This window comes from Sus scrofa, chromosome 7 (genome assembly GCF_000003025.6).
Source record: "Sus scrofa isolate TJ Tabasco breed Duroc chromosome 7, Sscrofa11.1, whole genome shotgun sequence".
Lineage (NCBI taxonomy): Eukaryota > Metazoa > Chordata > Mammalia > Artiodactyla > Suidae > Sus > Sus scrofa.
This window is the reverse complement of record NC_010449.5, coordinates 63309661-63324706: the sequence shown is the minus strand read 5'-3', so window position 1 is coordinate 63324706 and position 15046 is coordinate 63309661. Positions and strand designations below refer to the sequence as shown.

General features: G+C 39.5%; 1 protein-coding gene across 7 annotated transcripts in view; it reads right to left on the bottom strand.

Annotated features, from left to right (window-relative positions):
- SLC25A21 (solute carrier family 25 member 21) overlaps positions 1-15046 on the bottom strand; it is a 518509-nt gene that overhangs the window by 1928 nt on the left and 501535 nt on the right. For 4 of the 7 annotated variants that reach the window (XM_021099142.1, XM_021099143.1, XM_021099141.1 and 1 more), the window contains 2 exons: positions 5309-5490; positions 4335-4387 (listed from right to left, as the gene is read on the bottom strand). In XM_021099142.1, the coding sequence (XP_020954801.1) occupies positions 4335-4387; positions 5309-5490 (235 nt within the window). Of the gene's footprint in view, positions 1284-2815; positions 2890-4334; positions 4388-5308; positions 5491-15046 lie in introns of all 7 variants that reach the window. The other 3 variants (XM_021099146.1, XM_021099145.1, XM_021099148.1) reach the window with 3 other exon arrangements.

Below are 15046 nucleotides of genomic sequence, written 5' to 3'. Positions count from 1 at the left end.
TTATCTTTCATTTTTTATTTTCAAAATGTTTTAGTGACACGGCTTCATGGTAGAAATATCTCATAGTAGTAGTTAAGAACAGGTGTCCTCTAGAACATGCAGGTATTTTTGTTGACTTCCGCTACTGAAGTAGCGCCATTTCAGGATGCAGATGTAAAACTAAGTTTGGTTCTATCAGTGCCAAGGAGATATTTTTTGGAGTGCACGTTAGTATAGGAATCTTTGGAAATGCTAAGAATGTACTTCTATTTTGAAACATTTTCCTTTCATAATACATATTTTTAACATTGGGGTTAGCAGGCTTCCCACCTGAAATTGTCACTTAAAATTAATAACCTGGATATGTAATTTTATTCTAAACACCATTTTCCAGAAGGGCATCGGTAAGAGTTCTGAACAAAGGTATCTGGATGCCAATACAGACAGCATAAATGAGCCCGAAGAGTGGTTCCAATTTGTGATTTAACATGAAAATATTTCAGCATTAAAACCTGTTTTCAAAGGGAACTATGTGAAGGACAGTAGTTTAATATAATTTCATGTTTTATATTTGTCATAAAAGATGTCAAGTATCATGATTTAAAAATATGAACTACTTTAATCAAGTGTGCAAGAGGATTTAGGAAAATATACCTGAGATGTGTATTGTTACTAAAGGCAACTTACGGATTCACATTTTAACATAAAGTTTTGCAAAGGCTGTTTCTTATACTTTAGAAGTATTTTCCTTGTACGTAATTAAACACTCTGGAAGAATTTAATTTCCCATAAAATCTATTTAAATTTTGGCTTACTGTTTTTTCACTTTAAGCATTTCTTGACCTTTGGGAAAAATCATCATTAATACACCGAATTTTCATTGTGAAGCTGTGTAAAATGAACATAGGTCATAACATTTATATTGCTTTTATGAAATAGATCTGATTTCTATGCTATTTTTCTATGTTCATTTTACATACCTCACTGCTTCATGGCAATTTTTTCACAGCATTTTTTTCTCACAGCTTTATGAATATGACCAAAACTACAGTTTCACATTGTTTTGAGATAATTTTTGAAGTGTCAAAATAGGTTTTGTTCTTGAACAGTTTCACCCTGTATAATTGTATATACTTGTATAATTATAATTTATATCAGTTTAGCTGATCAATAATCTCTCCTCGTTTATTTATCTATAATAAATATCCATTATCACAAGGTTGACAATTATTCCATAGGCAATCACCAGTTCTCCTGAAGCCATGAATAGGTGTATTCATAAACCAGCAGCATCACGGCACCACCTAGAAAAGAAAGAGCTGGTTTTCAATGCCAAAGCCCTGTGAAACTGTGTTGTCTTTCCCACTGGGTTTCTCTTCTTTCTCTCTCTTTTCTTTTTTTCTTTTTTTTTTCCCCACAAGTGGGTTTCTGAATCCACGAAGTCCTATGCAGCCTATCAGGCAGGGGTTGTTCAGAATCATTAGCTCTCAAGCTCCAATACATAGATATAAAACCATTGTGGAAAATTCTCAGAGCAAAATCAAGACCATCTTGACTCTCCAAATACATTTTTTCCTCATGAGTTTCTGTAACTTTCATCATTTCTCATCAGACTCTTTCAGGCACTTTTAATTTTTGAAAGTAAATAAATACAGACACATTTAGTCATGTAAGGGCATGTGGCTTTCCTGTGAACAGAAACCTTCAGATTCTTCATATGTAGGCAAAGGATTTATGTTTTTCAGTTCATAATTTGCATTGTTGGAGTTGCATTCAAGAAGGAAATCTCTAAGATGGTGCTTGATGGATGAGCCTGGTTTTCTCTTACAGCTTTCAAACTGGATTGCAATGTGAAAAATAGCTTCTGAGTACTTTTTAAATCTGTATTTCAAAACTTAGCTTTTGGCCTCCCTTTGTTGCCTCAGATATTTGTTGCCTTCATTCCTTTTACCTGCCTCAGATATATATGGATGGCACTTGAAAATTTGGTAGTGGGGGTTGGGTATCATAAGACATCATTTATCTTGGAAGAGGAGAATTATAAAACTGGCTGCAAAGAGGTTTGTGTGTAAGATGTCAACAGGAATATGATACAGGAAAACAAGCACTGAGGCTGCTGAATACATAAGGAGAAGGGTTTGCATGTGGATGACTCTGTGCTCTATCTGATGCAGTAAATAGCACATGTGCTGTGCCCTTTAAGATACTCTCTGTTTATCCTTTCATGTCTATGTGAACAATATTACAAAGTCGAAATGTGGACAAATATCCAGAACACAGCTTAGGGAAGACTTGGCTGCATGAACAGAAGACTGATTTCTGACAGAAAGAAACAGAACTTGATTTTCATCTTAGGTTTTTTGTACATACTGCCATATGCTTTAAAAAAAATCTACAGGCTGCTCGTGTTTGTGTAACCCTATACCAAAGATAATTATCTGCCTGTAATTTTCATTTTTAACCCATGAAGATACTCTATTAGCCCCCTCTCAGCTCCTATAGCTCCCTTGGTGCTCTGGCAAACAAAAAGGGACACACGACAGAGGGTTGTTAATATGTATGTAATTGCTATGTTTACTGTTATTAACTGTTCACAACGTAAGACAAGAATATGCAGAATTGGATGAGTTTTCAACCTAGTGATATTTGCAGTTTAAACCACAGACTTCAAGATTCTCCTTTCATGGAAGGTCCTGATTATTGGCCACATGGAGCTGCCAAGGCTTATTTAAAAATAAGATGGGATGTTTCTCCAGATGAAAATCCTAGGTTCACTGTTCTTGTCTCTTTTACTATCTCTTAAAAAATAAATTCTTATCCTGAATTCAAGTCTTACCTTTCTCTCTATGCCTTTCTTTCCTTTGAGGTTGCTAGGACTTGCATGTTTGGAATGAGAGTGCAGGCCAGGTCCTTGAATGAGATTTCCAGTTATTCACAATTTGGTTTAGCCTGGATAGTATGTTCACAACAACTCTTTTCATTGGAGTTAACACCACAGCAACTCAAAACACCTCATGCAAAAACATTTAAAAAGCCAACCAAACATTTGCAAGCCTCTAACAAAACTTGGGGTCAGATTATTAAGAGTTTTGGATTCAGGTTCTAGTCAATTACACCACACTTTTCAGGCCCATCTTCTCCAGAGAAAGCTGGGTTAAGGCCAGTCCTATGATTTTCTCTAATACTAGGTCTACTAGCAGGTTTTTAGTATGTGGTTAAGGAAAAACACCACATACTGCAGAGAGAGTTGCATGAAATCGCCAATATTCTCTGTCCTTGGGTTCGTTTTGACACATTGGCCAATGACAGAAGGCAGGTCTGAATCTCAAATGTGAAGAAAACTCCTTGCTTAAATGTCTAGAAAGCTGGGATGGACTGACTGGGAATTGTGGACATGTTTTCTAAATATGTAAAAGTATGAATTGTCGACCAGTTTCAATCTATAGACCATATCTCACGTTGGCAGAAAAGCTGGTTCCTTGGGCTTTGATTTGAAGGTGAATGTATGAGTGTGTGACTGTGGTAGGGGAGGGGGCCAGTGGTGTTCAAAGGGAGGAGTGGGAAAGGGAGAGACAGGAGGAGTTCTGGGGAAGATTACCAGGATGTCTAAGTAGGTGAGTGTGGCCTGGCCAAAAAAAAAAATATGTGTGGTCTAGTGCATTCCTCTGTACTTATTCACAAGGTTGCTTATAATCCAAGACTATTTGCCCAGGTGGTTGAGTCTGTAGCAGTTACTTTCTTATCTATTTACATAGAGGCAGCTGACTCTCCCTGTGGGAATGGCAGCCGGTTTTTTGCGGGCTGGCATCCTGAGGTAAGGCCCCGAGCCAGAAGCCTCCACCATCATGCTGACAGGAGCCAGGAAGGTGCCACCAGGCTGCAGCTTCACCGCGCCTGCTCCGGAAAGGTGACTGTGAGGAGAGGAGCTCTGCTGTTCATGGGGACAAGTGGTCCTCCTGTTTTCTCTTCCTGAAGTGAAGGTGAGGCAGGAGCAAGAATGAACTAGGACCACCAGGAAAAGTTTTATTGGACTGGCCTCTCCATGAAAATTCTCCCCTTCAGCTAGAAGCGAGTCAGGCTCCAGCTGGCTGTGGATCCTTTCCTATTGACTTAAGCTGGGCTTAGGCGTCTATCAGCCTCCAGCAAGGCCAGAAATAGTGCCTTATAAACAAAGGTAGGACATTTCTATTCGATGCTTGTAGCGTCTTGAATACTCCTAGACAACTTTTTATCCTCAAGGTTTCCATATTTCACAGTGTGATAAAGCTTTATTGTGTTACTAAGAGATATACATAAGAAAAAAAGAGATACCTGAACAATGGAGAAGGAAGGATATAAGTAATGGAAACACTTACCTGGTCCAAGCCTCATAATCTTGGGAAGCAGGCCTTTATACAAAGCTGAAATCCTAGAACCGGAAGGCAAAGAGCAATATTCTCATTCTGAAAATAACATGGAGTTGTACCTCAGCTTTATTCAGATGCTGACCCAGCATTGACCCCCAAAAAAATTATTTGAAAAAAAAAAAGTTCAAATCCCTAAACAGACAGTATCTGGCTAACTAGTCTCTTCAGCAAATTGGAAGAGGGGAAAGGGTTAATTAATTCTTTATTACCCAAGCTATGCTGATCTTGCCCCATTGGAAACATGCCTTTCATCAATGAGATGGTTTTTGCTTTCAAGACAGGCCTTACTTTCAAGACAGCTGTGTATATGGACAAAACGACTCCTGCAGTTGAGTTTAAAAGAATACAAACTCAATTTTCACATAAGGAAATATGATGCATTTTAGGTCAAAATAAAATAAGAATTGCTTCCTTGAGAATAAGATCTTACTTGAAGAGGGATGAAGAGACAAAAGTTAGATTTAAAAAAAAAAAAAGAGACCAGTGGAAAAAGGCACAGATTTTACATTTTTAAAAGAAAACTACTTTCACAGACTGCTCATGTTTAATTCTCCCAGGAGAATATCATCAGGTGACATTTTGATTAGATTTATAGTCAGAAGACAGTCACTCTCTTGCCCTGTGTGAACAGGGCGTATTATATGCAATAGCACGTTATGCAGACTGACAAGCAAAAAGTCCATCGCAGCATTCAGAGACACACTGAGAGCACAGTGTACGATGGTAGCTCATGTTTCTTGATGGTGTAAGAAGATGTTGCCAACATCTCATTATTGTGTTCTCTCACAAAGTTGGCCATCTACTCCCTTGAGCTTCTCAGACACACGCTCAATTCAGGGGGGCCCGGTGGCTCTCATCGAAATGGAAGTACAATATGGTTTTACCAATGCGTTCGTCTTACATATTAAACAAGAATGTGTTACCCTTCTTCCTGATAGACGGTTGCCATCGTTTTAAAACAGGTTCTGTACTTGATCTCTCCAGGAACTGGCTGAGGCCCTTGAATCCTACTTTTGGCAACATCAAAAGGGATGTTAATGACTGAAGCTATTGTGCCCGAGAGAAGGCCAATACCAAATTTTCTCAAAAACTCCAAGGTTGGATCCTAAAAGAAAAGAGGAATAAAATAACGGAGAGGGAAGCGGAAGCCCCTGAGTCAGTTAAACACTATAAAGCAATATGTATTTAAGCAGAGCATTGCACTCGCCGGCACCCTCCTGTTATTCCAGCGGAACACATTAGGATTTCCTAGGCTGGAACTTGTTTTCTTGACAATCCCATTGGCTATGTTTTTACACATGGTCTAAATTGCTGAAGTACACATTTCCTCACACAGGATTTATAAACACAGTTCATAAAGAAAGACTGGTATGGCATATGGGGATGATTTGTATAATTGGGCTTCACAATGTACTTAGTATTACTGTATCAAAACAGGAGAAATCCAAGCACACTATTAGCTAATTGGCCAGAATATTTTACAAATGACAGCAACTTCCACCATGAAGCCTACTAAAATGCTCATTTGTGTGTGGACCCCCAAATGTTAAATTAAATCAAGGCTACTCTCGGTCTGCTGCTATTCCCCTCCAGGTTTTTTGCATTTATTTTCACGTGTAGCTGATCCACTGTACTGAGAAGTGCTAGCTTCCTGTTATTAACAAACCAACTTGGGGAGGCTGCAAAACAGCCTGTGACATTCTGTGCATTATAAACAGTAGTAAGTCACTGGACTAATTGGCTGAAGAATTTACAACCCATTGTTTCTGAATCTTATTCTTCCTTTCAAGGAAAAGAAAGAAGAGAGAGACAGAGAGAGACACGGGGGTGGGGGTAGGTGTGTGTGGGGGGATGGAGTTGGGGGAGAGGGAGAGTTAGTTCTTCTTTCCATTTGATTTTAAGTCCTTCGCTTTGGTTTGATTTGATTTTCACCCCTCCCTGCTCTGCCTTCTGACATCAAAGAATTAATTAGGTCTTATGTGGGAGTCACTTTCCTTCAGCCTATTTTTATGCCCAGTGAACTCACATTATGCTTTGCTATAATGAATTTGCTGGAAAAGTTCTTATTGTGCTTTCAGCCTCAGTTCTTGCCCCAAAGAGAGGTCATCTCACAAACGGTAAGCTGCAAATGGAGACCTCTGCCATCCTCCTCCTGCCCTCTCTTTTGGTCAATGCTTCCGAAGGATCTTCACGGAGGAACAACACAGCGTGATCTCATTTTATCCAGCAAGAGCACTAAAGTGTAGAACCATTCCTCACTTAATTAAAAAAAAAAATCAAGTCTGAGCATTGCATGCTTCTAGCTCTGATGGGAGCAGAAAAATTCTGGAAGCTCTGAAATTTTCAGCTGAACCAAGAGCCAGATAGCATCACAGAAACTCCTATGTGGCTAAATATAAAAAGTGAGGGGCTCAGTAATAATTCTTGGATCTGGGCCATACAGGTGCCGGGTAGGTTTAAAGGGATTTAAAAACCAACAGGGTGTTTCAACAGGAAAAACAATGCAGTGATTGCAGTATGAGTGAGGTGTGTTTAAATAATTCCCCCTCCCCCCATTTTTCTCTTTTACAAGGAGCGAAAAATGTCTTTATGTTACCCTTCTCTGTTCTGGCACAGAAGCAGAACTAGGGCTCTGGAGGATGGCAGATTCAGGACCAGCTCTGTCTGAATTTGCACGAGTCACTAAATCCCATGGAGCCCAGTGTGTAGAAGGGACGTTTTTAACACTAACCTTCCCTTTGTACTGCATGGTTTTTCTGAGAAATAAAATAACAGCAGTAAAAGTGCTATGAAGGTTGTACATATGAGCCTGGCAGAAAATGGATGGTATTATTATGCAGCCTGTGTTCTAAAGTCTCAAAGCACCCTATAGTGAGACCTTCTCATGGTGTTCCTATGACACAGCCAAGGACAAGGGTGAAAATGATGACTTGTATGCACAGCGTGCTTTGGGGAAGTTCGGGAGAACCACAGTGCTTCTCCCACTTCCTGGTGTGTTTGCTAAGGATTAGAGTTGAGGAGGGAGGGGTGGCTAAGATACTCAATGAAGGTCATTGTGTTTCAGACACTGCTGGGGACCAAATCCTAAGGACTTCAAGCCATCATAGTGTTCACTAGCATAAGCATACACTGAGCCCATTTTCTATACGTTTCCCAGCTAAGAGTAAGGTCTCACAGGAATTCCTGTTCTGGCTCATGGGGATGTGGGCTTGATCCCTGGCCTCACTCAGTGGTTAAGGATCTGGCATTGATGTGGCTGGTGGCATAGGCTGGCACCTGCAGCTCTGATCTGCTAAAGGTCGAAGATGCAGATCTGGCATTGAAGTGGTTATGGCATAGGTGGCACCTGCAGCTCCAATTCGATCCCTAGCCTGGGAACTTCCATATGCCACACCTGTGGCCCTAAAAAAATAAAAAGTTTACACAGTAGTTCCCAAATCCAGCTGTGCATCAGAGTCACCTGGGAGCTTTACAAAATATGGACCCCTGCCCCCACCTCAGGTGCCCAGGTCAGAGTCACCTGGGAAAGTGCCTAAAAGTTGTTTTAAAAGAACTTCAGGGTTTCTGACATTGCCAGGCTAAGGGCCTATGTCTGGGAATTGACTGATTTTGATTTTCCATGTAGGTAAAGCAGATGGTTAACTGCTATCCCCCCTGGGCATTCTAGGGAGGAGAAAAGTCTTGGGATGGCCAAGGGGTACCCCTTGCCACCTGGCCTCTGGGCCCCTCTCCAGTCTCTTCCTCTGAGTCTGTAGTCTGTTCCATACAGCAACCCAACCTGGGATTGGGTGTGCCAAGGAGAGCCCTGCCAGCTCACCTCTGCTTTCTTTGCTGGATGTCGTTTTCTGTCCTCGGATAAATTCAGCCCCTCAAATGCCCCTTCTCTTCATATCTTCCTCCCCCTCGCCACCAGCTACTCCTGCTTCGCTGCCTGTAGTTCAAGTTCCCATTACTTTCATGAGGTCTTGCTTTCTTTTTGCTTCTATCACCCATTCTTCAAAGTGGCACCAAGGGTCCTCTTTAGTCTTTGGGTTTTTTTGTTTTGTTTTTTTTGTTTTTTTTTCCTATGGTATGCTCCCAACTTACCTTTCTGGACTCAAATTCTATACTTCTACTGCCAACCCATAGTACCATCATGCTGGTTAAATTGTAATCATGCAATTTCTACCAAACACTTCTCTAATTCTACGCTTTTCTTCAAACTATTCCTACAACCTAGAATGCCTCTCTACCACATTCACTTACAGCAGCCTCACTCTTTAGGGTCCAGCTTAAATCTCATCCCACTCGAGAGATCTCTATTGATCCCCATTAAAATTGATTTCTCCCTCTGCTACATTCCCGAAATACTGTCTAACTCACAATCACTGTCTGAGCTCTGGCTCTTTCTGCATTTGTGGCCAAATGAATTGAGACTCTCAGGTCACAGAGCCAGGCCTGCACCTACTAGACTTATTGCTTGGTGACTCAAAAAGAGAACCATGGTGTGGCAGCCTCTAACCAGATTTTAGCAAAAGAAAACAACTGTCATAGTAAGGTCTTGAAATATTACTCTATGGGCTCCTCTTTTTTAAATGTCCTGATCTTCCCCCAGGAGAGATAGGCATCCACTTGCCACAAGAATGAAGGGTTTTGTAGCAGGACTACAAAGAGAGAACAAATGGTAATATTTAGTATTTTTGGTTTTCAAATTAGGCTCTTGAATGTACTATATGAGTTGGTCTTCACAACCTTTGCTGAAGAAGTATGATTTTTAATCCTGTTTTACAAATGAGTTAATGGAAAGGTTAAGTATAATGAGGGAATTTTTGTTACATTCAAGTGAACTAAAGACTTGGCTTTAGGAGACATTTTTTCTTCTGATACTCCTAAGGGTCAGTGGATAGGCTGGTGGGAGAGGTGCCTGAGAACCTCCTGAAATTATAAACAATGCTTCTGTGTATCTGTATATGGGCTTTTCTGGAGAAAGTGTAGATTTTATCAGGCTCGTAAAAGCTTAAATACAACTTCATCAAATTATTTCCCCTACCAATAAATTTATAAAGTAAGAAAAGGACAGTGCAGTGTTGAAAAAACTGGGGCTGCAAATAAGAAGCCCTCATTTCATGGGAGTTATCAGGCAGTTCACCTTAGTGAAAAGATTTCTGCAAATATTCCCTCTCTGAAGTCAGGTTACTCATACCGCGACCGTATCTATGAATTCAGTGGTTCTCAAAGTGTAGTCCTTGAAACACCATCATCAGTATCATGTGGGAATTTATTAGAAATGACAACAGGTTATACTCCAGGCCTACTGAACCCAAAACTGGAGCACAGCAATCTGTTAAGTTATTCAGATGGATGCTCAAGTCTGAGGACTCTGCTTAACTGATGCCTATGATTCATCCTTTTGGATCCTTAGGGCTGGATAAATGGTGCTCTAAAAGGATCTACATGGGCTGGAAAGCATTTTAAAGCCTTCTTTGGTGAAACCAGGGCTTTGGTTTTTTTGTTTTTTCTTTTTTCACTCTTTTTTTTAGGGCATATGGAAGCTCCCAGGTGAGGGGTTGAATTGGAGCTACAGCTGCCGGCCTACACCACAGCCACAGCAATGCAGGATCCGAGCTGCATCTGTGAACTATACCACAGCTCATGGCAACACTGGATCCCCAACCCACTGAGCAAGGCCAGGGATTGAACCTGCATCTTCATGGATACTAGTTGGATTTGCTTCCACTGAGCCATGATGGGAACTCCAGGGTTTTTGTTTTTTTTTTTAAGGCTGCAGAACTGAAGGCACTGCTGTTAACCCTGTTTATCCTTTCCTACCCAAACTCCACCCAAAACAAGAATGCATAACTGTCAGTTTGTTGAGACTGAGTGAAACCTATCTCATAATCTAAATGGGTCCTTCTGTACTGGCTATCAGTGAATCATTCTAGCATTTCCGTCAATAACCATAACAACAATAAAATTAATGGTTAAAGTAAAGGGACCTACTGTATAGCACAGGGAAATCTACTCAATACTGTGCAGTAACCTATAGGGGAAGAGTATCTGAAAAGGAATGGATATATGCATAACTGATTTACTTTGCTTTATACCTGAAATTAACATGACTTTGTAAGTCAACTATATACCAATGTCATTTTTAAAAAACTTAAAAAGTATAAAATACATGTTATAATATTTGTATTATTTTTCATAACTTTCATTAAGAGAAATAATGGTACTGTTAATAACAGTTATTATTAGACAACTTTATATGCAAAAACACATACAAAACACATATAGGAACCCTATGAATGAGGGACGTAACACCATTTTATAGATAAGGACATCTAATTTAAAGAGTTAAATCAGTTGATCAAGATCACACTCCTGGTAAGAGGTGGAACTTGCATATGAACTCAGGTTCTTCAGACTCCCCACCATTATATTATATCCCATCCATCATGTTATATTGCTTCCCATTCACAAACATTTACTGGATGTCCATACATGCTGAGTCCTACACAGGGTACTAGTATTGAGTATGAAGATAAATGGTCTAGAGAGGGGATGGGGAGCTTTATAATCAAGTATCACAGTGCAATGTGATGAGTACTGAAGTGCAAGTGTGAACAAAAGGTAGGGGTAAACATGCAATAAAGAGAAGGGAATTCCTTCTGGACTTTCACTGCTAAAGTTCTGAGAGAGTTCCTAACTTCTGCCTCTTAAAAACTTAGTCATGGAGTTCCCATTGTTGCTCAGTGAATTAAGGACCTGACTAGTATCCATGAGGCTTTGGGTTTGATCCCTGGCCTTGCTCAGTGGGTTAATGGTCCAGTGTTGCCGCGAGCTGTGGTATAAGTTGCAGATGTGGCTTGGATCCCATGTTGCTGTGACTGTGGTATAGGCTGGCAGCTGCAGTTCCCATTTGACCCCTGGCCTAGGAACTTCCATATGCCAGCATGTGCAGCCCTAAAAAGACAAAAACAAAACAAAACAAAAAACTTAGTCACCTGGATGTTTATGAAGTCAACTGAAGACAGCTAATTATTGTCACATTCATTAGCTAAATGGTTAGCCCTCTGGCTTGATTATAATATAATGACTTGATTATAATATTATTTGGAATGTCATTTTATCCTTTCCATTAGTTTATTTTAAAAACTGGAAAAAATGATGATGATAATGTTAAGACACTATGTGTTAGGAACTGTATTAAGCACTTTCTGTATATTTAACCCTCACAACATCACTGAGCAGATGAGGTAGCTGAGGCTTATAGAAACTGTCTACTTAAAAATGGGTGTAATTTTGAATTAGCCAAAAGACAGCCAAGATTCTATTATTTGAAAGTGAAGAAGCCAAAATACTGAGAAACTCTGAGGCTTTCAGGTATCAACTAGCAGAATTAGAGACATAAGCTTGCCTCCCAGGACTCTACTCTAATTTAACATCCAAGGAAACCACATCTCAGTCCAAGGAAAGACTTAAGCGGTAGAAAATAAAGTCCTGAAAAAATGCTCAACATCATTAATTATTAGAGAAATTAAAAACAAAACTACAGTGAGGTACCACCTCACACTGGTCAAAATGGCCATCATTAGCAAGCAACAGGTAACAAGTGCTGGAGAGGGTGTGGAGAAAAGGGCACTCTCCTTCACTGCTGGTGGGAATGTAAATTGGTACAACTACTATGGAAAACAGTATGGAGGTACTTCAGAAAACTAAATATAGAACTATCATATGATCTAGCAATTCCACTCCTGGGCATATATTCAGACAAAACTTTCATTGAAAAAGATACATGCACCCTTATGTTCACTGCAGCATTATTCACAATAGCCAATACATGGAAATCACCTAAATGTCCATCAACAGATGAATGGATTAAGAAGATGTGGTATATATACACAATGGAATACTACTCAGCCATAAAAAGAACAAAAATAATGTCATTTGCAGCAACATGGATGGAACTAGAGACCCTCATGCTAAGTGATGTGAGTTATAAAGAGAAAGACAAATACCATATGACATCACTTATATCTGGAATCTAATATACGGCACAGATCAGTCTATCTACAAAAAGAAACAAAATTAGGGACTTAGAGAACAGACTTGTGGTTACCAAGAGGGAGAGAGAGGGAGTGAGATGGACTGGGAGTTTGGGGTTAGTAGATATAAACTATCACATTTGGAGTGGATAAGCAATGAAATCCTGCTGTATAGCACAGGGAACTATATTTAGCCACTTGTGATGGAACATGAGGGAGGATAGTTTGAGAAAAGGAATGTACATATATGTGTGACTGGGTCACACTGCTGTGCAGCAGAAATTGACAACATTGTAAATCAACTATAATAGAAAAAATAAAAAATCTTAAAAAAGAAAATAAAATCCTAGAATCACAAAACTGGAAGTAAATTCAGAATGTTGCCTAGCCTAAGGAGTGACATCCGCAAGGTGGCAGAGTAGGAAGACTTGGACCCTCTTTACTACCACACATGCAACAATTCGTGGGTAAATTCTGTGTGAGAAATATAGAAATTAATTGAATTGAAAGTCTCCTGCACCCTGGGATTGACACCATCTCAGTAGCACTGGGACTCAGGTTCAGTCCCCAATCTGGCACAGTGGGTTAAGGATCCAGCATTGCCTATGCTGCAGCTGTGGCTCAGATCTGATCCCTGGGCCAGGAACTCCATATGCCATGGGGTGGCCAAAAAAAGAAAAGAAGAAACAAAACAGGGACTAGAAAAACAATAGAAAAAAATCAGTGAAATAGTTTTTTTAAAAAAGCTATTTGAACACACCTAGTAAGATTAATTAAGAAAAAAAGAAGACTCAAATAAATACTATCAGAAATGAAAGAAGAGATAACTGATGCCACAGAACTAGAAATGATCATAAGAGGCTATAATCAACAATTACATACATACTGAATAACCTAGAAAAAATGTATAAATTTCTAGAAACAACCTACCAAGACTAACTCATGAAGAAATGGAAAGTCTGAACAGATCTATACCTAGTATAGTTATTAAATCAGCAATCGAAAACCTCCCAACAAATGAAAGCCCAGGACCAGGTAGTTTCACTGGTGAATTCTACCAAACATTTAAAGAAGAATTTGCCAATGCTTCTTAAATTCTTACAAAAAATAGAAGAGGAGAGAACACGTTCAACTCAATTTTTTTTTTGTCTTTTTTTTTTTGCTATTTCTTGGGTCGCTCCCACAGCATATGGAGGTTCCCAGGCTAGGGGTCGAATTGGAGCTGTAGCCACCGGCCTACACCAGAGCCACAGCCACACAGGATCCGAGCTGTGTCTGCAACCTACACCACAGCCACTGAGCAAGTGCAGGGACCGAACCCACAACCTCATGGTTCCTAGTCGGATTCGTTAACCACTGCGCCACGACGGGAACTCCCATCCAACTCATTTTATGAGGCCAGCATTACCTTGATACCAGAGCCAGACCAAGACACCACAAGAAAAGAAAACTACAGGACAAGATCTCTGATGACTATAGTTGTAAAATTCTTTTTTTTTTTTTTTTTGTCTTTTTGCCTTTTCTAGGGCTGCTCCCACAGCATATGGAGGTTCCCAGGATAGGGGTCTAATTGGAGCTGTAGCTGCCAGCCTACACCACAGCCCACACAACGCAGGATCTGAGCTGTGTCTGTGACCTACACCACAGCTCATGGCAACACTGGATCCTTAACCCACTGAGCAAGGCCAGGGATCAAGCCCACAACCTCATGTTTCCTAATTGGATTTGTTAGCCACTGAGCCACGATGGGAACTCCTAGATGTAAAATTCTTAATAAAATAAATGAGCAAATATAATCCAACAGTACATTAAAAGGATCATACATTATGACACAGTGGGATTTATCCCTGAGATGCAAGGATGTTTCAACCTATGACAATCAATTCATGTGACAGCGTACATTAAGAGAATGAAGAATAAAAATCACATGATTTTCACAATAGATGGAGAAAATGCATTTGACAAAATTCAACATGTTTTCATGAGAATACTCTTAACAAAGTAAGAACATAAAGAAAGTACCTCAACATAACAAATACAATATAAGAAAAGTACACACCTAACAACACACTCACTGGGAAAAACTGAAAGCTTTTCCTCTAAGATCAGTAAGAAGGCAATGATGACTACTCTTGCCACTTCTATTTAACATAGTAACAGGAGTCCTAGTCAGAGCAATTATGCAAGAAAAAGAAATACATTTAGTAAAGCCACAGGATACAAAACCATCATATGAAAATCATTCATATTTCTACACACTAAGAGTAAACTATCTGAAAAGGAAATTAGGAAAATAATCTCATTTACACTAGCACCAACAAAAAATAATATACTTAGTAATAAACTAAGGGGATGAAAGATTTCTGTACTGAAAACTACAAAATATTAGTAAAAAATTTAAAAAGACAAACACAAAACATTCTATTGTCATGTACTAGAAGACTGAGTATTGTTAAAATTTCCATAGTACTCAAAATGATCTACAGATTCAATATGATCTCTGTAAAAATCTCAGTGGCATTTTTCATAGAAACAGAAAAAGTACATACAATTCATATGGAATCACAAAAGACCATGAGTACCAAATCAACCCTGAGATATGTGAATAAAGCTGGAGGCATTAGACGTCTTGGTTTT